This window comes from Mesoplodon densirostris, chromosome 2, assembly GCF_025265405.1.
Source record: "Mesoplodon densirostris isolate mMesDen1 chromosome 2, mMesDen1 primary haplotype, whole genome shotgun sequence".
NCBI lineage: Eukaryota > Metazoa > Chordata > Mammalia > Artiodactyla > Ziphiidae > Mesoplodon > Mesoplodon densirostris.
In genome coordinates, this window is record NC_082662.1 from 149288786 (window position 1) to 149316080 (window position 27295).

Here is a 27295-nt window from a genome sequence, read left to right on the forward strand (position 1 = left end):
CATATTTTTAACTTTTTTCTTTGGAATGATTCATCCCATATCTATTATTTAGCAGTTACACTTGAAATTTTACTACACATATTTAACATAATTTCAAAGTTAAACAGTACCTTAACCCATTTTCTGAATAATAAAACACTTCAGAACACTTTAATTCTAATCACCCCCCCATCTTATAAGCTACTGTCCAGTTTTTCAATTATATCCTATTTTAAAAGTCCACATTAATGTTGCATAAAATGTTTATTTAGTTTAATTTAGTTACAATCTTGCTTCTCATAAACACTTCTTTCATTATGATTGTTTTATACAAACAACACTTTTGATTTACATGTTTTTCATTTATTTGCTTACTAGTTCTTCAATTTCAGATCATCCTTTTGGAATCATTTTCCTTCTTGAAGATAATCCTTTTGCAATTTCCTTAAAGAAGTTCCACTGATGGTAAAATCTGTTTTTCACTTGAATATGTCTTTATTTCAGTTTTGCTTCATACAAATTCCAAGTTGATAATTTGTTTTTCTCAGAATTTTGAAGGCACTATTCTACCACCTTTGGAGTACACTGTTGCTATTGAGAAGCTTTCTGAAGTATCTGTCTTGCCTTCACTGATAATCTTTTTCCCCCTTTGATTGCTTTAAGAATCCTCTGTTTGGTATCTCACAGTTATACTACACTGGGTTTAGGCTTGGATTTTATCTATATATGCTTGGGATACATTGTGCTTCCTGAACTTATGAATTTGTGTTTTTCCAACATATGTGGAAAATTCTGTTATCTCTTCAAATATTGCCACTCTTCCATCCTCTCTATTCTCTTCTGCTGGTACTTCTAGTATTCATAATTCTTCCTTCTATATCTCTTTTCTTTAATATTTATATTTTCTAGCACCTTTTTTCTCCTGGCTGCACACTGGATAATTTCTTTATATCTAGCTTCCAGTTTATGTATTATCTCTTCAGCTGAATCTAATATGATATTCAACATGTCTAAGGGTTTTTCTTTTTTTAAATTGCAAATAACATATTTCTCATCAAGCAGTTCCACTTGTTTCTTTTTCAGATTGGTCTGTGGTTCCATCCTTCATGTATGTTGATGATAAGACCTTGGAAAATTGAGTCCAAAGTTTATATCTACAGGTTCTTTCTCAAGCTAGTTAGTTTCACCTTGCACCTGGTGATCTCCAGCCATGAATAATATTGCTTATCTTAATCTATGGGAATCTGGGGCCTATATCTTGTTTCTGCCAGGAACTATAGGGTATTACAAACTGAGGCCCACTTCAACTGTCCTGGATGGGACATCTCAGATTCAGATTTATCTCCTTGTTTCTGGTCTAAGGAAAACTGCATATGGCAGTGCTGCAATTGTTATTTGTCACCCAGGCAACCACTGTCAACCTTATGCTTAATATAGTTTTCACAATTTCCAGATCAAAATGTGTTCATTTTGTCAGGGAGAAAAAATAGAGGTGTAGTTCTTGGAGATTTCTCCTACTTTCTTTGAGCCTATTAATGTATTCAAAAGGAGATTTTATTCAGGATCTAGTTGTTTTGCAGTACCTAATATATTACTGGAAGCAAAAGTCTTATTTAACATATTAGGTTATGATATACTAACCAGAGAAAGCTCATGATTTATGACAATTTTTGCTGATTCAAGAGGTCTGGAGAGGTTTCCTACCCCTCAATTGGAACTCAATCAGTATTTTGGAATCAGTATAGAAAGGTCCTAAACTATGAACCTATCCAATAAGTTTTTGCCCCACTTTGTAGAAATTTCTCCTATTGTTCTATTACTAAGATATTCAGTCAACCCTGATTATTCAAATTTCCAATGTCCTGATCAATATGTGGTTGTCAACAGGACTAAAAATCTATGAAAATAAACCATCATTTTGAACATTTTAAAAAATAGATAATAACGATTTGTTACATGCAACTTCCACCTAGATTCATAACTTTATTCTTGGAAGCCTGAGCCACCTATAATATAAGCAGGGCTAAACAAGGCAGCTAGTGATTTCATTTTAGTCAGAAACACACCTAATAGGCATTATGGCAGCAGATCTGACTGCTATTGTCTTAGACGCAGATGGATTGTTTGCATCATTATTATTCATAATTGTTGGTCAGTGTTCTCTGGATGATCAGGAAGCTCTTTGTGCCTCACCCTAATCACTGAAGTAATGAAAGGAGATACCCGCAGCAAGGGCTGCAACTGCAAATGCTGCAATCACACCTAAAAGTAAAACAAACACAAAACAAATGGAAATGGAATGAGCAAAAGAAAGGCTTAAGTGATCCTAGGCTTTGAAATACCGGTAACTGATGGGCCTAAACAACAAGAACAACATACACACACAAATACATATACTTACACACACATATACAGGCATGAAAAGCCAGCAAAGTCTTAGAGGAAAATATAGCAATAGGTTGAAAATTATATTTTACAAAGTTGGGCTGGTAATCATATACTTCACCATCTTTGTTAACACCTTAAAATAAAAAAGTATCTTTCTTATACACGAGTGCACTCACACACATCTAAGAGACAATCTAATACATACTTAAAAAGGCTTCTATAAATATGTATACTGACATTTCAGCTGTCTCATGTTACTTAGCTTAAACCAAAAAGACATCTCCAATGGGCAGGAGTCCTCAATAATTACCATGCGAAGTCATTTATATAGCTATTGAAAACTACAGAAACTAAAATCTAAGAATTATTAAGCTTGGGTTGGTAACTTTTAATTTTTTTTCCTGAGTATTTTAAGTTAAAAAACAACAACAAAAACAAAACTGACCATAGTAGTCCAGAAATACACATACACACACACACACACAGGTACAAAGAATTTAGGTAATTAACTCAACTTATGAGTAAGTGACATGAAAAATAACCAAAGTTATTTTTCTTCTCTCAGTCAAAAATCTTAATGCTTATAAAGCATTTCTCAAATTGGCATTCAACTAAACAACAGTCTACATGTTCTTTGATCAATAAGTCTGAAAAATGTTAAAGTGACTGCCACACTTCTTGGAGGCTTTAAAATACTAAAATGCATTAGAATTTCCAGACTTGAATTTGACTTTTTTCACAGAGCACCTATAAAAATCTTCCACAACAGCAATCCTGGGAACACCAGTTTGGAAAACACTGGCCCTACTATACTAATTGATTCCCAAAACTCAACATGTGTTTCTTCTAAAAACACCAAAACATTTAATAGGAAGTGTCATCTTTTAGGGCACTTGAGACAATGCTTTATTTATAAATCTTTCTATCTCTCAGGGCGTACCACTTTCCATAATACTCAATAAATACTAGCTTAATCTAGCTCTTTTAAGAAATGAAATGAAAATAATTTTAAAGTAACAAGAAAACTCAAATCCAAAATACCATCTTTTCAATGTTATAGAAGAAATATAATACCTATGTTTTGCTGAATTTTCAACACTATTGTAGTTTTAATTGGCTGTTTTGGTGGTTCATCATCTGTGTTGTCCAATGAAGCGTCAGTATTCATAGAGGAACTTACACAGGCTGCAAGAGGATAAGAAAAATAAATCCTAAATAAAATGAGAATAATTACCACTTAAAAATGAGTTTTAAAGAACATTATAAAAAACATACAGTGAGCTCCATTTTCCTTCAACTTGACTTTTTTTTTGTTTTCAACTTGACTTTTTAAACTTGCTCTTTATCAAATGCAGGCGAATTAAATTTCATGGACTATATATCAAACTGATGTACTTTTTAAAATACTTTATGGGGACTTCCCTGGTGGCGCAGTGGTTAAGAATCCGCCTGACAATGCAGAGGACACGGGTTCGAGCCCCGGGCCAGGAAGATCCCACATGCTGCACAGCAACTAGCCCTGTGCGCCACAACTACTGAGCCTGCAATCTAGAGCCCGTGAGCCACAACTACTGAGCCCACGTGCCACAACTACTGAGGCACGCGCAGCTAGAGCCCATGCTCTGCAACAAGAGAAGCCACCATAATGAGAAGCCTGCGCACCACAACAAAGAGTAGCCCCCACTCTCCACAACTAGAGAAAGCCTGCGCCCAGCAATGAAGACCCAATGTAGCCAAAAATAAATAATTTAAAAAAAGAAGGATTCAATTCAATGACCTCAGCTTCTATCTTAAAAAAAAAATACTTTATGTACTTTTATAACTGATCAAAACCAAGGAGCCACAGAGCCAGTTCTAAATGACTCCCACAAATTATAATCTGATTACTATATGGTAGTGGAGATAAATGATACCAAAAATCAAACTAGATAGGACAGGGTAAATTTTGCTCTTAATTGGGATTAATTTATAACATTCTTATTGATGGTTTTGGCATCAAAATTAATAATTTTAAGTAATCAGTAATAATAAAAGTAGGGATCAGCAAACTGTAGCCATGGGCCAAAGTGCAGCCCATGGGCCAGACCTTACATGCTCTGCAAAGCCTAAAATATTTACTATTTAGCCCTATACAGAAACAGTTTGCTGACTCTTGATCTAACCTGAATTACATAAGCAAATTGGGACCATAAGTTTGACCTTAAAACAATTCAATGTTAAGCAAAGTAAGTACATTATCTCATTTATAGTTGGAAAATAAAACCTGGGACATTAAGTGCGTATTTGAGGGTCATAGGCAACAGAATGAGGCTTCAAATACAAGTTCTCTTTCTACTTCATTATGGTGACAATAATTTGCGTAGGTTAGCCAAGCTGAATTTATTTAACACTGACTAAAAGTGTCTGAACTGAAAACATCCTTAGGGATCACAAAGACCAATGGTTATCTTTTTTTAACTAGCGCTAGAAAATCTGACAGAAAATCCCAGTATGTAAAATAAATGAAAGCAGAATTACTCTGGTTGAAGCAGGGATGAAGGACTCCTGGAGCCATACTCCCTCCTTCCCAAGAGGTGACAGCAGAGTGCTGTTCTATAGAACTCAAGGGAACTATGTTTGAAAACAACTGCAGTTGATCCTTAAACAACATGGGTTTGAACTGCATGGATCCACTTACTTATATGCAATTTTTTTTTCACTAAATACATACTATATGATCCATGATTGGTTGAATCCATGGATGGGGAACTGCCCATACGGACAGCCAGCTGAAGCTGTATGTGGATTTTCGACTGCGCGAGGGTCAGTGCCCCTAACCCCCATGTTGTTCAAGGGTCAACTGAACTTCATGTTGACCCCTTTATTTACAAAGAAGAGAAGAGAACCCCCAGAGTGACACAGTAAATACTACTGTTTAAATTCAAAGTAAAATAGCTTATTGCTTGGATTTAAAATATCTTTTATAGACATCTTTGTATCCCAACATACTGGCATATGCAGATGTGCTCACAAGGATGACACATAACTTACTGAAATAATTATCTGTGGTACCGAAGTGGATGAAAAAAAATGTGCCTGCTTCTCATCAACTTCCCATGAAGAGAAGTTTGCCATTTTGAGAAATAATCCTTAGTAGTCACCTCATTAGGATCAAGGCAAAACTGTTCTTTTTTTCCCTCTTTGAGCATATGACTAAAGTACTTTAAAAACAAACACAAAACGTTTTTCTCTTTTGTTCTACTCCCATATCAAACTAGTCACAAAGGCCAACAAATTCTCATGAACTGTCTCCAGAATTATTCAGTCTTCCATATTTCTACAGCATCCAGTTTTCTCGGGGGCCATAACACTTTACTTCTAGACTACATTAGCCCACCAGCTTAAAATTTCCCCTAACTTCATCCATATGTCTAAAAGTTGAATGGAGAGTACAATTTTATTCACTTTAAAAACATACACTCACACACACACACAGAACTTTGGCTTTTTCTTTTAGCAAATATCACTGCTAAAAAGCTTTTTCTTTGGGCCACTAAAATCCTTATCTCAGATAAAAACAAAAATAATGGATGAAGCATGAATTATACCTATTTGCTACAGGAAATTTTTTACTTTTTTACTTGAGTACCTATAGATAAAGAGTACAAAGATGGTTTTATTTGTCATGACATATTACTCACACATTTAATACTGATTTGTTATTTGTGAAGAAGAGCATGCTCTAAGAGGTCAAGTCCTCTGTATAAACAATTTACTTCTATTAAAAAAAAGACATTCCATTGCTCTGCTATTTCCATTTTAAAATCTGTCATTCAAAATCATATTGATTTGATACAAAGCTGAGACAATTTTACTGAAGCAGAGCATTTTTCAAGGATGAATAAATCCTTACCGTAACACTTTGTTTGTGTCTGGTTTTGGTGGGGCCATGTAGAACTTAATTCAAATCTCAGATACTGTCATTTTTACCAATACCTAACGTCATCTGAACTTTAAATGCAAATAACATGTGATTCAATAGGAAATTAGATCTTAACCATTCCTTAAAACCAGGTAATTTTTTTTTTTTTTTTTTTTTTTTGCGGTATGCGGGCCTCTCACTGTTGTGGCCTCTCCCGTTGCGGAGCACAGGCTCCGGATGCGCAGGCCCAGCGGCCATGGCTCACGGGCCCAGCCGCTCCGCGGCATATGGGATCCTCCCAGACCGGGGCACGAACCCGTATCCCCTGCATCGGCAGGCGGACTCTCAACCACTTGCGCCACCAGGGAGGCCCAAAACCAGGTAATTTTAACTGCAGACAAATCTCGAATTATTCATGTAAGAAAGCAACCTTTCTTAAGCAACTGTCAACAAAGGAGAAGACAAGGGCCATGATGAATGCACGCTAAGTTGTATATATATTCAATTTCATTCCAAGCTGCTGATAGGTAGGACTATTTAGAAGCTTAAAATGAAATGTTAGCACTTGAACTCCTTAGTTAGGTATCATCTTCCAGATCCCTAAATCCTAAGTTAATGAGGTTTCACTAGTCAGTGATTTAGCCATTAAAATACATCTTCAGCATTACTATTTTCCCTTTATAATTAAATTATCAATGTTTAACCAAGCAATGAAAATTAATTTGACCTCTGATATCAAGACAGAATTGGCAAAGATGGGTTTCACCAGATTTTAAATGTGTGTCTCCAAATTTGCTGATACTGTGGATAAAGTATATCTGAATTATTAAGTTAATATCTACCAGGAGATGACTAATATATTTAAGAAATTTTAAAGCCATAGTTATCCCTCACCTTAAGTGAGTCATTTTGACAAACAAATTGTTCTTCATTCCTTAAGTCATTTTAAAGTATGTTATTTTAAAATACTTACTTGGCAAAATACGTATTTTAAACATAGCAACTACATTACAGAACAGAAATAATTAAATAATCAAGCAAATAATAACATCAAATACTTGGAAAATAAAGCTAGATACTTATAACAAGTTTAACAATCCTAAATATACAGTAATTGATTTCAAGTTTGAATTTGAACATTTGAACTCCACTTTTCATCGTTTATTTTACCTGGAAACCCTAATTTCAAATAATTAGGAAAATCTATGCACACTACATGGCATTACTCTTATACTTTAATATTTTTCATTATAATTCAGAAGGTCCATTATTTAAAAGTTTTATAATAATTCTAGTAAATATCACCTTACATTTATATATCTCTTTCTGCTTAGAAAGTATTTTCCCTAACATTTTTACTAAATTCTAGTACCAACACCAAAAGAATTTGGGATTCAGAGAGGACTTGTTCAAGGTTATACAGCTGTAAGTGGAAGACCTGGACTCAGCTAAAACATCTTGGTAAAATTATGCATCTAATATTTTTGAATAAATTAATAAATGAAAGAATAAACGCAAAAGTGAACATAATTCTAAACCAACAGAATGTATATGTAAAGCACTTAATTTTTCTATTAAAATGTTTGTTTTTACCCTATCCCATAATTCGGAATGTGTTATTTTGCTACTAAATAACTATATCATTCCTTCTAATTCAACAAATACTTGATGAAGCAAAAATAATTCTAGACAAGTCTTATTCTTGGCCACAATAAATCTGATGCCAATGTTCAATTCCTAAACAGCGTAGAGTTACTTTTACTGTATTTATCCTTGAAAATGAACTCAAACGTTACCTGCTCTGTGAAGCTTTCTCTGAATCACTTACAGGGATAATGCCTGTGCTAAATGTTCTGATAATTCTCTGTTCATTCCCATATTATGGAACTAACCTCTAGTTAAAGTGCAATATAATAGTAATAATAAAGAAAGAAAAAATGTTAAGAATTTACTAAAATTTGAAAATACTAATGTCAAACCTTTCTTACTATAGATTACAGGTTACTGCTAACCTACCATCAAAATATTTTTTCTGATTGAATTATTAGCCAAATCACTAGAGACCCTAAAATTATGATCATTAATCTTGATGTTCTTGAGTTCTTAGTTACTCTTTGGACCTTACTACATGCCCTGCAATAATTAATAATGCATAATGCATACAATTCTATCTTCCAAGTCAGATTATAGGCTTCTTGAGGAAAGGAATCTGGCCATTGATTTGTCATCTATGTAACACTACCTTGAACAGAGCAAATGCTTAATAAACATCTAACAAATAGACATACTAAATGCTATAAACTAGAATTAATATTTACGGGGCAATAATTAGTGTTACATGTTGTCATATGTTTTTAATCTTCTATATCCCTTAAAACGTTCTGAACTATTGAGCCATAGAGCTATGACCATTATAACCTTTTTTTTTTTTTGCGGTACGCGGGCCTCTCACTGTTGTGGCCTCTCCTGTTGCGGAGCACAGGCTCTGGATGCGCAGGCCCAGCACCCATGGCTCACGGGCCCAGCCGCTCCGTGGCATGCAGGATCCTCCCGGACCGGGTCACAAACCCGTGTCCCCTGCATCGGCAGGCAGACTCTCAACCACTGTGCCACAAAGGAAGCCCCATTATATCCTTTTAAAATCTTCCTCATGTTCAGTGTAGTGCACTACACAAACCTTAAGAACCTTATATCTCGCTAGGCATAAGCTTACAATTTTTCAAGTATTAAAAAAAGCTGTGCTATAGTTCCTAAAAATGACCAATTCAGTATATGTCAGTCAGTTAGGAACAAATATTTATGAATACCTATCATGTTTTAGGCATGGAACTCAGACAGAGAAATAAACACTCTTGAGAAACTTGCAGTCTAATATGAAAGATTAATATTAAACATGCAACTGATGAGTTCAATAATTACAAGAATGGAAACTAATGCAAAAAAGCAGCAAAAAACTATGATTAAGTATAATGAAGGAACTCAACTAGTCTGAGCACATAAAAGTATCTACCCAGGTTAAAAAAAAAATTATATTTAGCTCCTTGAAGACAGGATCAGTATCTTATTGAATTTTGGTTCCCAAACCCTAAGACTGACAAAATTAATAATTTGTTCAGTCAACAAATATTTACTGAGTACCTACAATGTGTTAAGGCTAGGTTCTTAGGAAAGTGCTAGAAATGACAGCAGTGAGCAAGAAAGGAAAAGTCCCTTTCCTTGTGAACCTTATGAAAAAATCAATAAATGTTTGCTGAAATGCAATATAAAATTGTTTCATACAGGTTTTAATTTATTAGGTTTTAGTTTTACTTGGGGGAGGCTGTCAAGCAAGGCTGCCATAGTTGCCTCCTTAAGAATGTATTACAGTGGTGAAAGCTACTTGGATTTTTATTTTAATCTGTCTTAGCAATTTAAACAATGGATATTAATCTCTGTTATTGATTGAGATTAATAACTATAACTATTTTAAAGTATTACTTATAAAGTATTGAATAAAATACAAACTAGTCTATAAATGCTTATGTTTAAAATATGACATAAAATTAAACAAGATAAAAATATTTCAGACAGATGGTAGTCTTAAAAAAATCTAAATGAAATCTCTCTCTTCCTATTCTTTTATATCTGATTTTTAAAGTAAGTTGTGAATGGGGCAAGTTTTGCATACAGTGCTTCCCTTAGTCATACTTAATTCAGCAATGTAATATGCACTAAAAGTGTGACAAATAATTCAAAAGAATATGAAAACTATATATGATAACAGATCCAAGCTTCTAGCCAACAAGTGAGAAATTACATAAGATGAAATTAAATGAGGATAATGTAACATCATTTATTTAAGTTAAAAAATTGTTTTAAATGATGGAATTAAGAGGGCTAGGCTAAAATAAGTACCTAGATCATGGAAAGTAATAACCCTATAGTCTGTCTTGGTTAAGTGTCACAGAAAGGCAGTAAAACAAAACTGTCGGAAAAAAAGCAGACTCTAAAACCAAACTGCCTAAGTTTAAATTCCAGCTCCACCATTTATTAGCTATGTAACCCTGAAAAAATTACTTGACCTTTCTGAGCCTCAATTCTCTTATTGGGAAAACTGAGCTAACAATAGTATAATAATCATTATAGGGTTCTTATAAGCACTAAATGATTTAGCATTTGTAAGGCTCTTAAAACGGTGCCCGGCACATAGCAGGTTCTATAAAAACAATAGCAAATATTATTAAGAGTATTAGGTTCAATTCAGGGTAACATATTTCAAGAAAGGCAAGCCAGACTATACTGATATTTTTAAAAGCATTTTTAATCCTTCTTAGGTCACCAATCCTTTGAAAGCTATAGATCTTTCCCATAGAAAAACATTATACAATTATGTTCAAGCGGTTTAGGGATCTCCTGACAGCCAACTATGACCCCAAAATTTTGGACGCCACAGGTTAAAAATTTCTAATCTAAAGGAAGGTAAACAAGGTGGTAAGGAAAAATGAGGAGGTCTAGAAACTGTAATAATGAGAACAGTTAAAGGTATATGGGAGTATTTGGCTTTGAAATATTTAGAACATGACAACTGCCCTCAATTTAAACTTAAAGCAAGGCCTCGATAAAGAAGCAGTACAGTTGACACTTGAACAACATGGGTTTGAAATGCACAGGTCTACTTATACTTGGATTTTTTTCAATAAATACATACTACAGTACTACACAATCCACGGTTGGCTGAATCTGTGGATGAACAACTGCGGATATGGAGGGCCAACTGCAAAATCATACATGAATTTTCGACCACATGGAAGTCAGTGCCTCTAGCTCCTGTACTGTTCAAGTGTCAACTGTACTCATGTTTAATTGCTCCAGATTACTGAAAAAGTAGAGGTTTCAGGAAGGCAGACTCGAATTCAGAATAAGGAAGAAAAAAGTCTAAATACCCATAGATTTCAGTATTATATGAAAGAGGATGAACCAGGTCAACTCTAATGATCCCACATAAAACTAATTCAAGTTATCAACAATAGAGTTGGTCAAGAACTACTGTTAGGCACTAGTGACAGAAGTAAACAAAAGCAAACAAAAATCTCTGCCCTCATGACTCTAAGATTAGTTGGCAGAAATAGCGTAGTCGCTAATCTGGAAAAACATATTTCACAAAGTAGCAAACATATCTACCAGTCTACTCCAAAATCTATCACTTAGAGAATATGCTATAGCTATACCTTTAAAAATATTAGTTTTCAGGAGACTGAAACATAGCTGCAGCTTTAACATCTTTTACTGAGTAATTTAGAGGGTTTTTTTTTCCCCTTTAAAACAAACTCACTATTCCACATGATTAATATGAACTTGGAGTTGTTGAAAAAACAAGCCTGGTGATCTCCAACTAACCTGAGGCTTTACTGACAGATTTGAAATTCACAAACCAAATACTTACTTGATTCACCATAGAAACAACAGGACTCAATCACTCTACTCTTGTGGGGAATGGGAATTAGTTAAGCAATAGAAGAATAACTAAGAAATTAGAATTAGAAAAAGGACTTAAAAATGGTTATATTCAAATTTCATAAACATTTATATTCAGAAGCAACCTAAAGACTTTCTACTATGATATCAGAAATTTCAAGACTGATAAATGTCTAGATACTCAATATTTATGGATACTTGCAAATAACTACTTTTACCACATATTTTTAAAATGTTTCAGGAAGACTGTCAAACACATTTATTTATAGACTCGTTTTCATATCCTACTCTCACTAGAAACAAAAACAAAGCAAAGCAAAGCAAAACAAAAAAAACCCTTTTAAAATGTAAGATGAAATATGAAAGTAATGGTTAGGGGAAGAATATGTGTTACACAATTACATAGTATGGCAAATCTATGCTCTGTAAAAATAATCTTGATCTAATTTTTGGAACTGCCCATTTTAGCTTAGTATCCCAATTATATAAAGGGAATAGGAAAATAACAGCAAATAGTATGGAGATGTTTAATAAAGTGTTTTAAAAAACTTCTGTAACCTGATGCTTAACCAAATAATTAAAATAACAGATTTTGAGAAAACTTCTCTTATAATAAAAGAAATCCCTTAAAGCTATATATTTCTACCTGTTTAAGACTGTTTTATGAAGATCTACTTGCTAGGCTTGGAAAAATCTAAAGTTATCGTAAATTTTGGTACAGTTTTCCAGGAAAACACTGCATGTTTATATACTGTGTAGAAAAATAGACACATTTTTAAATGCCTCGGAAGTATCAAAGAGAACTAGCTTTAAGGAAATCTAAAGACATGATACTTAAACTAGATGTCCCATAGGTAACCTCAGCTATAGTCTAATCTGGTTCTTAAATAACCTCATAAAATTACCTGTGTTTATTTCCTCTGCAATTTCCAAATCTTCTATTTGAATCATATGATCTAACATCTCTATAAAATGGTCTCTAATTTCTTCAGCTGACTCATCACCAAATTTATAATCACATAACATTACAGTGGATCCCGGAATGGGGACAAAAACTCGGTGAGGGAGGATGTGGAACTCTTTTTCAGAATCTAAAAGGAGAAGAAACAATATCAGTATTTAGACAGGTCTGTCACTGGTTATCAGTGATAAATATTGTATAAGTATATGAAAGCATATGCCAAAAGAAATAAAACCTTAAAAGGTCTTTTCATTTTCTAATTGATCTAGCACAAAATTGCTTACTGAATTCTTTAACTCACTACCTAAGGCCTCTGCAAGGGACATAAATGATACTCCCATGAAATATAAACTCACCACTGCCTTCAATGTGAAAACATTGTTGATTATACATTCTTATATTATCCACTGTCCTATGAAGGAATACCTAGGAGATAATTTTGTCTCAGAAGTTGTTTTTCTTGTTTGTTTTAACCTTACAAGTACTGAATTTTCTAAACAATTTTTCCCTTTTTCATGCAAGCTTATAGAGCCAAATTAGTGGCTCACCTACATCAAGTGTATAGGTCGTGATAGCGTTCATTTCTGTACTAATCTCACCACTGACTTCATCTTACATGATGTAGCCCCCTAATCAAGCATGTGTAGGACATTAAGATACACATTTTCTGTACTAATCTCACCACCAACTCCATCTTGCTTTCTTTTTCATTTTCCCTTTGCCTCGTTCTCATTATTAATACCTACTTTACCTTCTTAACTTGTAATGCCTTTTTGTAAATAGCCTTAAATCATTTTTAGAAAAAATAATCTGGACCTAAGTAAATAATGAATATTTCATTCTTCTTTCAACACACACATTTGGCTCAATTTCTAACATAAACGCATAATTATTGTTTGGCTCAAAACCATGACTCTGATGACGTATCAACAAAGATAGAGATTTTGTGTAAAGAATGACTTTTTTCATCAATGGATATGACTTAAAAAGCTACCAATGTACAGACCAAGTAGAAAACCAGGGCTCACTTTAACAGTAACCTACCTTTCCTTGTCAAGAAGCAAGTGGTAGCTTTATATAACTGCAAACAGATGACAATGAAGAATGCCTTAAGTGTCATAGGAAATGCCATGACTTAAATATGTGTTCCTGCCAGATTCTGCTTAATATATTGTTTTCAAATGAGAACTGGGAGAATTTTACTCTTTGACCAGACTGCCTCCTAGCTGTAAAATTGTATTACTGCAACTTGTCTTATAGCATGTAAACTGTCCACACATTGATATTAGGAATATAGTATTTTATTTGGGGTCATAGTTTCTTAAAACAGGTTAAGTTCTAAACTTTCAAAGGTGGCTTAAGTGTAATTGGCATGCAAAATTCTAAAACAATTTCAAACTGCATTAATTCTAGGTTTACCTGAAAAAGAGACAAATATGCTTGCTTATAAAATCAAATGTTAAAGAATTGGTTGCAATGAACTTATATCACTCATTTAAAAAAAGCCCTTACAATTTTCAAGTTAAAGTTAAATTAAACATTTATTATCTAAATAAGACCAAGTTTTCCAGATGGTCTGAGGTTTAAAATGGGAGAGGAAAGCTTTAAAAAAAAACATACATCTTAAAAAGTACTCAAAAAAAGAATCCTTTAGGCGTATTCCCATAGCAGAGTATTTAGTTCAAAATTATTTAAATAAGTTCAAAACAGAGAAAAAAATTTAAAGTTAAGCCAATATAATAAGAATTGAGATTTTGCTAGTTAAGTATAGAATCCTAACTCATACTGGAATATTATAGAAAATTTTGTAGAATAGGCAGTATCTGAGCTGACTCTTAAAAGATAAACAGACATTTGCATGAAGGGATGAGAAGCGCGATCCAGAGAGTGGAACCATGACTACAGGCAAAGAGGAATATAAATGTTCCGAGAGGACAGGCAGTATGGATGGATGTGGATGTAGGGATGGAAGGTAAGAGATTTCATAGTTGATGACCTCAGTTTTCACAATGAGTATGTCATCTACTGAGAGTAAGTTGGGAAGGACTGAATGCAGGCTGATAGAGAATAATGAAGAAAGTCTGGAATACTTCTTAAGGGAAAGAAAAGGGGAAGAAGACCAGAATAAGTAAAAGGACTGACTGGAGTTCTTATTTTATTTATTTATTTATTTATTTACTGTCACCTGAAGTATTAAGTTCTTTCACCTGGATAGCCAGAATTTTAAAACTATGTTTACTTTAAAGATTAAGAATGTAATGTTAATATGCCCTTTGCAGACTCCCTTATGCATGCAAAAAATATTCTAGTTCAGGTTAATTTCATGGCATGCATTCTAGATTTTACCATATTACAAACCTACAAGATTTTACCAGTATATAAGAAGCATAAGCAAAACAAATATCGTATATTAACACATATATGTGGAACCCAGAAAAATGGTACAGATGAACCGGTTTGCAGGGCAGAAATTGAGACACAGATGTAGAGAACAAATGTATGGACACCAAGGGGGGAAAGTAGCGGGGGAGGGGTGGTGGTGGTGGGATGAATTGGGAGATTGGGACTGACATATAGACATTAATATGTACAAAATAGATAACTAATAAGAATCTGTTGTATAAAAAAATAAATAAAATAAAATTCAAAAAAAATAATATTGTATTAGCTATTCTAGGTCTTGTGCCCCTTCATACAAACTTTAGAATCAGTTAGTTGATATCCATAAAATAACTTGCTGAGATTTCGAGAGGAATTTCATTCAATCTATAGATCAAGTAGGAAAGAACTGACATCTTAACTATATTGAGTCTTTCAATCCATGAATAAGAAATATCTATCCATTCATTTAGATCTTTGATTTCTTACATAAGAGTTTATAGTTTTCCATATACAGTTTCTATGTGTATTTATTAGATTTATACATAAGTGTTTCATTTTCAGGGTCCTATTGTATTGTATATGTTATTTTTTCATTGCAAATTCCAATTGTTCATTTCCACATATAGGAAAACACTGACTTTTGTATATTACCTTGTATGCTGTGACCTTGCTAGGTCACTTCTTAAAGAGTTTTTTGTATATTTTTTGTGACTTTTCTAGATAGTCAATCATGTTATCTGAAAAGTTTTATTTTTTCCTTCCCTATCTGTATATATTTTGTTTCCTTATTGCACTACCAAGGACTTCCAATAAAATGATGAATAGGGAATAAAAAAAATGTCCTGCTGGGATTTTGATCTGCTGATGTTGAATCTATAGATCAATTTGGAAAAAGTTGACGTCTTAATAACATTGAGTCTTCCAATCCATGAGCATGGAATCTTTCTCCAATTATTAGGTCTTTTCTAATTTGTCTTGGCAGTGTTTTGTAGTTTTCAGTACACAGATCTTATATATATTTTGTTAGATTTATCTCTAAGTATTTTATGGTTATTTGAATGCTATTATAAATCGCATTTAATTTTTTAAAAATTTCCAGTTTTTTCTTACTATAGAGAACTATAATTGAGTTATGTATATTGACCTTGTATTCTGGGACCTTGGTAAATTCACTTATTAGTTCTAGTAGTTTTATTTTTAAAGATTCTTTTGGATTTTGTGTGTACACAATCATGTCACCTGATAATAAAGACAGTCATTTCTTCCTTTAAAAAAAAATAAAGATAAGCTAAGTAAAATGAGGACTAAATTTAAGACCTAACAATTGGGTGTATATATACTCAACTTCAAAATTTACATGTTCGTATTATTATACATGCAATATGTTTTTTAATCTTGGTATCTTAAGATCTACTAACATGTTGCTGGAATAATTATCCTCTTACTACAGCTCAAAAAATGTATACTTACACTTGGTTCATTTTTGAAATATAAGGCTACATTCCACAAACCTTAAAGTTAAGAAAGTTTAAATACAACCATCATTAAGTAATTCTCTTCCTTCAGTACCTCCAACTTAATAGTAACTACTACTTGATGAGGGCTTGGCCTACCAACCTGTATTAGGGACTTTAAAAACATCATCTTCTTTCATCTCACAGGCTCGAAAAATAGCTACTATAATCCCTGTTTTTCACATAAGACAGTGGATGCTTAGACAGGCTAAATTATTCGCCTGAAGTCACTCCAGTAGTGTTAGAATAGACACAGAACCCAAGAACTTCAGTCTTTGCTCTTTCCACCAAACTACACTGCCTATTCTCTCTTCCCACAAGCTCAAAGGCCACTCAATTATCAGTGACAATATTCTTTCATTTTGTAAAAATGTAAGATTAGATGATAACATTAACTTCTAATATATCAAATTTAATGTATAAACAACTGTTATTAGAAGTAATTAATTTTACTGATTGGACGTCAGCAAAAATTTCAAAATACTAATTCACTAAATAGAATACTAGAGCAGTCATTTGATACCCTTTTTATGAAGCATTTGTAATGGAAAGGAATATTTAACTAATGTGTGTGCTAAGGTAGATCTTTGGCATTATTGGTGGATATATCCCCATGTCCCAGAAAATCCTAAAATTCACAGTTCAGTTGTAACACATAATGTTACTCAGAAAGTGAAGTAGTGTTTAATACCATAAGAGTTATCACACACACAAAGTCAAGTAGCAAAAACAAAGTCATAGAGATGAGACTGCTAGACTAATTGGGTGGCTAAGTGACCAGGTTTTACATACTTCCCAAAACAAAATTCTCAATCCAATTGCTGCACGTAAAATTCAAATTCATGTCTCAGCAAAACTATATATTATTAGTGGATGGGTTATTCCACTAATAATAACTTCAGGGTTATTTGTGAAGTACATGAAGGACAAATGTTAAATCTGGAAATTCCAGGTATCTATCATACTAGGAATAGAAAAAAGATTATAATTAGTCCACCAAACCTGATATACGGGCTATTATAACTAAAAGAAGTTAGTTATACACAGGAGCTATGCTTTTCTCCTATAAAAATAAACATATTCCCTTAACAAGCTAATAACGTATGTTTCAATTATATACATATTCAACCGTGAATTACAAATCCACCTGAATAGTAGAAAGGAAGATAAATGTGTAGCTTCAAAAAGCATACTCGGGCCTCCCTGGTGGCGCAAGTGGTTGAGAGTCCGCCTGCCGATGCAGGGGATACGGGTTCGTGCCCCGGTCTGGGAGGATCCCATGTGCCGCGGAGCGGCTGGGCCCGTGAGCCATGGCCGCTGAGCCTGCGCGTCCGGAGCCTGTGCTCCGCAACGGGGGAGGCCACAGCAGTGAGAGGCCCGCATACCGCAAAAAAAAAAAAAAAAAAAAAAAAAAAAAGCATACTCAATATTATAATTTTCTTTTTGAGTAAAACAAAATTTTTCTAATACAAAATTACTGAAAAGGTATAAATTGTTCATGTTTCTCAAAAGATGGAACAGTTATAAAAGGTTAAGACACCATGACCCAGCCTTTTTAAAATCTAGTAAAGTCTGTTAGAGAATAGATGAGAAGTATATAAACTAGTACACACACACACACAAATTGGAAAGAAAAAGAAAGATCAATTGCATATATACCTATTAAAGACTATATTATATATAATGGTCAACACTAATAAATTAATGGCTTTAAAATGGTTAACACAGACAGTCTCTTCCATAAGTGGTGGTGGGAAAACTGGACAGCTACATGTAAAAGAATGAAATTAGAACACTCCCTAACACCATACACAAAAATAAACTCAAAATGGATTCAAGACATAAATGTTAAGACCGGACACTATAAAACTCTTAGAGGAAAACATAGGAAGAACACTCTTTGACATAAATCACAGCAAGATCTTTTTTGATCCATCTCCTAGAGTAATGGAAATAAAAACAAAAATAAACAAATGGGACCTAATGAAACTTCAAAGCTTTTGCAGACCAAAGGTAACCAATAAACAAGACGAAAAGACAACTCTCAATATGGGATAAAATATTCACAAACAAATCAACGGACAAAGGATTAATCTCCAAAATATATAAACAGCTCATGCAGCTCAATATTAAAGAAACAAACAACCCAATCCAAAAATGGGCAGAAGACCTAAATAAACATTTCTCCAAAGAAGACATACGGATGGCCAAGAAGCACATGTAAAGCTGCTCAACATCACTAATTATTAGAGAAATGCAAATCAAAACTACAATGAGGTATCACCTCACACCGCTCAGAATGGGCTTCATCAGAAAATCTACAAACAACAAAAGCTGGAGAGGGTGTGGAGAAAAGGGAACCTTCTTGCACTGTTGGTGGGAATGTAAATTGATACAGCCACTATGGAGAACAGTATGGAGGTTCCTTAAAAAACTAAAAATAGGGGCTTCCCTGGTGGCGCAGTGGTTGGGAGTCCGCCTGCCGATGCAGGGGACACGGGTTTGTGCCCCGGTCTAGGAAGATCCCACATGCCGTGGAGCGGCTGGGCCCGTGAGCCATGGCCACTGAGCCTGCGCGTCCGGAGCCTGTGCTCCGCAACGGGAGAGGCCACAATAGTGAGAGGCCCGCGTACCGCAAAAAAAAAAAAAAAAAATCAACTATAAATAGGGCTTCCCTGGTGGCGCAGTGGTTGAGAGTCTGCCTGCCGATGCAGGGGACATGGGTTCGTGCCCCGGTCTGGGAAGATCCCACATGCCACAGAGCAGCTAGGCCCGTGAACCATGGCCGCTGAGCCTGTGCATCCGAAGCCTGTGCTCCACAACAGGAGAGGCCACAACAGTGAAAGGCCCGCGTACCGCAGAAAAAAAACTAAAAATAGAATTACCATATGATCCAGCAATCCCACTACTGGGTATATACCCAAAGAAAACCATAATTCAAAAAGACACATGCACCCCAATGTTCACTGCAGCACTATTTACAATAGCCAGGTCACGGAAGCAACCTAAATGCCCATCGACAGACGAATGAATAAAGAAGTTGTGGTACATATATACAGTGGAATATTAGCCATAAAAGGAATGAAACTGAGTCATTTGTTGAGATGTGGATGGATCTAGAGACTGTCATACAGAGTGAAGTAAGTCAGAAAGAGAAAAACAAATATCGTATATTAACGCATGTATGTGGAACCTAGAAAAATGGTAGAGATGAACCAGTTTGCAGGGCAGAAGTTGAGACACAGACGTAGAGAACAAATGTATGGACATCAAGGGGGGGAAACCGCGGTGGGGGTGGGGATGGTGGTGTGCTGAATTGGGCGATTGGGATTGACATGTACACACTGATGTGTATAAAATTGATGACTAATAAGAACCTGCAGTATAAAAAAACAAACAAACAAACAAAAACAACTAATACTAAACTTTCTTTGGGTTATTTGTATGGAAATATGTTAATATAAATGTTTCAGACATTACCTGCAATTTCTAAAAATCTTATATGTTCTGGTATAATGTTATAAGTCATAATTTTAGTTATTTCTTTAAAATGTATATCTCAGAAATAACTAAAAAAAATTGGTAACAGATTATCTATTCTGGCAAAAATTCACACAGAATTTTTCTTTTTAAATCCTCCCTGAAATTATTAAATGTTGACACATTTACTATCACAAGGTGTTCAAAAACTTTTTTTTAGGTGGCAACTGAAAATTTTCATTCAGTAAGAAAAGTAAATGATTACATATTGTTTTAAAAAAGATATATGCAGTTAAAAAGATATTATCTATTATATCTTGACATCTTAATATATCAATTGAACACATGCAAAAAAAGTACTTAATATTATACTCATAACTTTTTTTTCTGGAATTTCATTCAAAAGCAGATCCTCAAATAGTATTTCACAACGATCAGCAACTGTATTCAATATATCTCTTTTCATGGCCTATGGAAAACCAAAACAAACCACAATAAGAAATAAAATCCATTTCTTTAAATTTGCATTATTTTATTACGAAAACCCGCCACATAAATGACTTCCCTATATAATCATGTCCACTAAAATAACTAGTACGTCATTCCATTTGTCCGTTTATGTAACAGGCTTATCTATACATTAATAGTTTAACAGCAAATTTACCCAGACTTCATCTAAACAGTAAATTTACTTTTTTTTTTTTTTTTTTTTTGGCAGTACTTGGGCCTCTCACTGTTGTGGCCTCTCCCGTGGCGGAGCACAGGCTCTGGATGTGCAGGCTCAGCGGCCATGGCTCACGGGCCCAGCTGCTCCACGGCATGTGGGATCCTCCCAGACCGGGACACGAACCCGTGTCCCCTGCATCGGCAGGCGGACTCTCAAACACTGCGCCACCAGGGAAGCCCAATAGTAAATTTAAACCAAATAAATGAACAAAATTTTGCATCTGAACAAATAATGATAGTGGTCCAAATTAGAAAATGCATAACTATGACAAAAGTGCCAGTCATCATTTTTTAAATTTCTAAATTATATTGATTATAGAACAATACCTAATAGCTCTTTGTAGGTGTACTTTTCCTGTTATTTAAAAAGTTCAATTTCCCTCAGAAGAAATGATTTCAAATATACTAATATGTTACAACTGTGGAATACTTAATACACTTGTATAATCATCACTTCAAAAAGGTATAAAAATAGACACTCTACATATGAAAATCTTGGGACCAATTACCTGGTACATTTGGACTGCCCAACAGACTGGACTTTTATCAGTTAAAATCGAATAATTATGAAATTTGAGATTGAAAAAAGGTAAAATTTTAAGATTTTTCAATAATTATGTAAACATGCTTCTGTTTTTCATATACCAGTTATTCCTTTTTTTTTTTTTTTTACCTGTACAGCATCTTTAACCTTGGGTTTATTGCTATGAATATAAGCTCTGCATTTCACAGCACCCTTAAGGTTTACAGAGCCACTGCAGATCTGGACTGTGGCTGTGGATCTGTGGTCTGAATTCAGAAGCTGAAAGACAAAATCTGTTTAGATTCTAATAGCCAATGACTATTAATTACGTGAAACATTTAAACATTATATATGTGAGTCATTTCATGAAGCAAGAAGGAATTTTTAACTGAACCAGGTGTCTGAAAATATTCCCCATAAATTTTTAAAAGGACTTCATATTTCTCCTTATAAGTTACATGTTATTTTCTGAGTATTTTGAACATACTCTGAAATTAAATACACTACATCTAATTTTTTTCTTACTAATATAACCATCTAAAGTACCAATATTCATTCAATATGTTCATTAAACATACATTATTTGCAGATTACTCAGATAAGTACTATTAAGATGAAAAAATGTAAAAAGAAGATATGATCTAGTAAGAGAAGGTACAGTATGCAAGATTTGCACAAAAATATCTGGAATACAAAGCAGGATGTGATAAATATGATAAAATTACAAGCAACATATAGACACTCATTTATTTATACATTTTTAACTCATAACTTTTATAGACTGAAAGTAATGTTATAGGCTTCACAGCAGAAAAAAAGCAAGTCAACTATGCCCATCACCAGAAAATGATACCAGTGACTGTCATTTTCACCTCACAGACCCATTCTTATTTAATCTAAGTAGGGTTAGTTTATGCTTGGTTTTGAGCTTTTTCACAGACATTTTTAACCTTATCATTTCAATAAGTGCCAAAACAAGGAGAGGATCGAAACTTTGAAAGTACTACTAGAGGCCCATAAAATCACACTGGAACCAAAAATTATGATTAAAAAAAAATGGACATGGTAAAAATATATGTTCTAAGTGTACCTGAAATAAATATTCAACAATAGGGTCAATTCTGAAGAACAGAAACAAATCATACAACTTGTGACCAGTGCTAACTAACCATGTGCCTAGGCAGTAAGAAACAGTCAGGAAGTGATGAGGACAAATGGTGAAGAAATCAGAAGACTTGAATATGCAGCCACTGAAAGAGCATGAATAGTCAACGTCTAATGTAATTCAGGCAAAGGTTAAATTTTTTTTAAGAATTTAAACTTAAACACAGTCAAGGTCTTGGTAAAAAATTTGTCACAGACCAAATAAATAGTCCAGAAGATTCCAGGTCCATGCAAAAATGTCAATCATCAAACCAAGCAAAAGGGTGATGATGCCGATACTCTATTTATAGCCTCTTATGATACTTGAAGAGATCACTGATATATCAATAAGTGGAGTGGAGGAGGAGTAATGGGCTTCCCTCATCCACCAAACAGAACTTTACTATAGAAAAATAATGCTCTATTTTATATACTTAATATATAACTTACAATACATATTATATAACACATTTATAGCATATATATTATATATGCATAAATTAGAACATTATTTTCCAAATGGACTAGACTATATATATAAAAGACTACACACACACACACACACACACACACACACACACACACACACACCAAGGAGAAGACTTTTTAAAGAATAAAAGGACTGCTTCACTCCTTTTCAGTGGAAATGTATCTGGGCTCTATACAGGTCAACTCACCTTGGTTTCTTTGGACTTAGGAACAAACTAGCTACTTTGGTAATCTAACCTATTCATAAGTGGAGGAACTTTTGTGATGCTGACATGATATTTTGGAAAAGGAAAGACCCCTCTGGTTATGGCGACCAAATGAAACCTTACAGAAATGGTAACATTTGGGCTAGATCTTCATGTACAGAATAGGAGTTTGACAGTCTGGATGATAAGGGAAAAAAATGGCACTGGTAAGACAGATGGCTCGGGAAACACACAGAACTTTGAAGGCATAGAAAGCATACTTCTAGAATAGTAAGTTAGAAAATAACGGAAAGGCATGTTGAGGCCATGAAAAGCCTTGAATTAGACTTTTCTAACTAGTCAATATAGAGCAATTAAGGAATTTTAAGCAAGCAAAGTAACACAATCAGTGTCTAACCCTTATACACAATAAATACTAACTGAAAAAAAAACTAATAAGTAAATGAACAGTGTATGAATGCAAACTGTGATTTAGAAAGGATAATCTGAGGTAATATGCAGGATAGATCAGAAATACAGAAGATATTCCAAGAGATATACAAACAAAGGTATCAGGATTTCGGAGAATGAATCACTTTGGATAAGAATGAATAGATGGAGAGAGACTAGTTAAGAGTTACTTGTGATAAACTAGGTAAAATAATTATGTTGTAAGGCTAATGGCACTAGGACTATTAGGAAAATAAAAGAGGAGCTATGCTGCAAAGAAAAAATCAACAAGACTTGATGAAGGGTGACTGGGAGGAAAGTGGCATCAAATACTTATTGACTACTTATTATATATTGGTCATTTTAAAGTTTCCAGCTGGCTGACCTGTGCAATTACTGACAAAAATATATGATACCATATACTATTAATTATAATAAATTATCTCATGATATTATCTTCTACTCTTCTCTCTATATTCCCACCCTCTACACATCTTCTAACTGCAATTTTATAACTAAAATAATTTTAACTGAATTGTTTAATAAACCAAGAGGTCACATAAGCATAACTAGTAAAAAGCATATAGGTAGAGGAATAGCCTTAAAATAAAGAACACTTCTAAAATCAAGAAGGAGGAAAACTGAAGACTAAAAGTACTTTTAAGATACTGAGAAGAGAAATTGAGAAATGTTTAGTGGCATAAGTCCAACAACAATTTAGTAATGTTCTATTGCTAAACACAGAAAAGGAAAAGAAGAAATTAAAGCATCCTCATATGACAAACTGCTTTTGAGTCTATTTTATTCAGTTAAAAAAATATATAAGTCCTGGTAGTATTTCCCTGTTTCAACATTTTCAGTATAATATTGAAATGAAAAGTTTTCTAAAAACATGGATGTACTTTATACCCTATCTGGCCTCTAGGATAATTTCCAGCAGGATTAAAATCAAAAGTATGCATACTTTTAGGAATAATTATGCAACTTTAAATTCCTGAAAAGAGATGTGTACTTTAAAACAACCCATATAAAAACATAAACCTTGCTAATACTGTGTGGGTTTTGTCAAATCAGAGGTATAAATCTGCTTCAAATTAGGTATATAACAACTCTTGGCACATCTGTGCACACATTTTATTTTTAAGTTAAGAATTGCAACTTTGCTCATAAAACTTACAACACCAAATATCATACACATGTATGTATGTATATGTGTGTACATATACATGTGTATGTATACATATATACATTTTTTCCTAATTGCTATCTACTTGATGTTAAAATTTTAATAGGCTTGAGGCAATAGACCCAAATAGATTTTATTAAAATAATGTTTCTTGGGAATAACTTTCTTAGAACTGAACATTTTTTATAGTCCTTTATGTCTCTAAAATTCTTTGACTCTCTAACATAACCATAAAAACAGAAACAATTTCATTAAGCTTATTCTAAGAAATACTGTATTTTAATTTTAGATAAGGAGTATGTTAAAATATTTACCAACTGTGTTAGCACTCTGACATCAAAAGAATGATTAGTTGCTTGAGTATTTCCTCTAGAAGATTTTTTCTGAAATAACACAAAAATTTTAAAAATTAGATTGTTGAGGTTGGAGTGGAACATAAAAGACAATTTAGGGACTATCCAACATACACTAAGTAACTCAGAGGGAAAAATGGTCTTATTATTTGTTTTATTTTCGCTTTTTCTATAGATGTGTAATTTTGTGTAGTCTACATCAATCAACGTGCACTCTTAAAAACCATTAACCTCCTACTTTTATTCCTCTAAAGCAAGGATTGGCAAACTATGGCCTATGGGTCAAATCCAGACTGCCACCAGTCTTTGTAAATAAGGTTTTACTGGAACACAACCAGGATCAGTCATTTACATATTGTCTATGGCTGCTTTCATGCTACAACAGCAGAGCGGAACAGTTGTAAGAGAGAACACATGGCCTGCAAAGCCTATATTTACTATTTGGTTTTTTACATTAAGTTCACTGATCCCTGCTCTAAAGGGAGAGATCACCAAAGTTCCTCTTCAAATCAAAGGTATTTTAGAAGCCCATATAGACCCTTCCTATAAAATGGCCAAACTTAGTTTTTAAACTGTTATCAGGGCAGAACATGACTTTAGGTTTTTTTTTTTTGGGGGGGGGGGTACGCAGGCCTCTCACTGTTGCAGCCTCTCCCGTTGTGGAGCACAGGCTCCGGACGCACAGGCCCAGCGGCCATGGCTCATGGGCCCAGCCGCTCCGCGGCATGTGGGATCTTCCCGGACCGGGGCATGAACCCGTGTCCCCTGCATCGGCAGGCGGACTCTCAACCACTGCGCCACCAGGGAAACCCATGACTTTAGTTTTGTTTTTTTTTTTTTTTTTTTTTTTTTCTTTTTGCGGTATGCGGGCCTCTCACTGTTGTGGCCTCTCCCGTTGCGGAGCACAGGCTCCGGATGCGCAGGCCCAGCGGCCATGGCTCACGGGCCCAGCCGCTCCGTGGCATATGGGATCCTCCCAGACCGGGGCACGAACCCGTATCCCCTGCATCGGCAGGCGGACTCTCAACCACTGCGCCACCAGGGAGGCCCCATGACTTTAGTTTTAAGCAAGCAGTTTACACTGTAGAAATTAGATGTTATTTAGATGACACTCTCTCCTTTAGGTTTCAAAATTCCTATGATTTCAGAAATAATCTCCTATCATTTTCTGAGAAAAACATTTGCACTTTAGTTTAAAAGACCTTAGAAATAAAAAGTAAATGAATTGTTTTCATGAAGGCAAGGCCTAAAGAACTAAAGATAAGTCATCTTTTATTTTTCCTTAAGCACAAATAATTTCGTAAGTAAGACGATTTTCTCTTAACTCACCTGTCCTTCTAATAGGTCACAATCTTCATCTTTAATTTGTCCATTAATCAAATAAATACTATTTTCTATTTGCTTGGCCCAGTGTATAAGTCCATTCTTAAAAGAAACACAACATGGATATCATTCAAATATAATGCCATCTCAAACTCCCTTGAGTCTACTTTTTTCTACCTACTATACTGAAATATTAAAAATCCCTAAGTATCAGCAATGTGGCACTTAAATTCAATATCATAAACAACAAAAAAGTATATCCCCAATATTTGGCACTTTACCCATATTTAATAATAGTTTTTCTAATCTTTTTCCCAAACTAACATTTATGTCACAGACCTAGGAGACTTAATAACCACAGTCAAATAAAATTCAATAATTCCTGTTATCTTAAAAAAAAGTGAGAAAAGAGCCTCAAACAAATATATAAAGCAGTATTAAAGAGGAAAAAATAAGCAAGTTCCATTTACCTCTTTCAATAGAAAAAAGAAGAGAAATAAGTTATGAACAAAAGAATGGTACAGAAATACAAAAAAGAACTGGAAGATGGAAAACAAAACTAAAGATGAAGATAGTTCCCTGTGCTATACAGTAGGACCTTGTTGTTTACCCATTCTATATATAACAGTTTGCATCTGCTAATCCCAAACTCTCAATCTATATTCAATACCCTGTGATAACCCATAATCAAAAAGAATATGAAAAAGAATATATGAATCACTTTGCTGTATGGTAGAAATTAACACAACATTGTAAATCAACTATATTTCAATAAAATAAATTTTTAAAAAAACTAAAGATGAAGAGAAAGCAAAAAGACCAAACAGTACATCTTCCTACATAATTGTATTCTACAAT

General features: G+C 34.1%; 1 protein-coding gene across 2 annotated transcripts in view; it reads right to left on the bottom strand.

Moving 5' to 3' along the window:
• Positions 1–212: 212 nt before the first annotated feature.
• The window catches only part of ODR4 (odr-4 GPCR localization factor homolog), a 41912-nt gene continuing 14829 nt past the window's right edge, over positions 213–27295 (bottom strand). Inside the window, exons 6-12 of one of the 2 annotated variants that reach the window (XM_060091132.1) lie at positions 26444–26539; positions 25076–25144; positions 21459–21587; positions 20438–20528; positions 12628–12813; positions 3442–3552; positions 213–2241 (exon numbers count right to left, since the gene is read on the bottom strand). In XM_060091132.1, the coding sequence (XP_059947115.1) occupies positions 2174–2241; positions 3442–3552; positions 12628–12813; positions 20438–20528; positions 21459–21587; positions 25076–25144; positions 26444–26539 (750 nt within the window). In that variant the 3' untranslated portion in view covers positions 213–2173. The remainder of the gene's footprint in view (positions 2242–3441; positions 3553–12627; positions 12814–20437; positions 20529–21458; positions 21588–25075; positions 25145–26443; positions 26540–27295) is intronic. The other variant, XM_060091131.1, reaches the window with a different exon arrangement.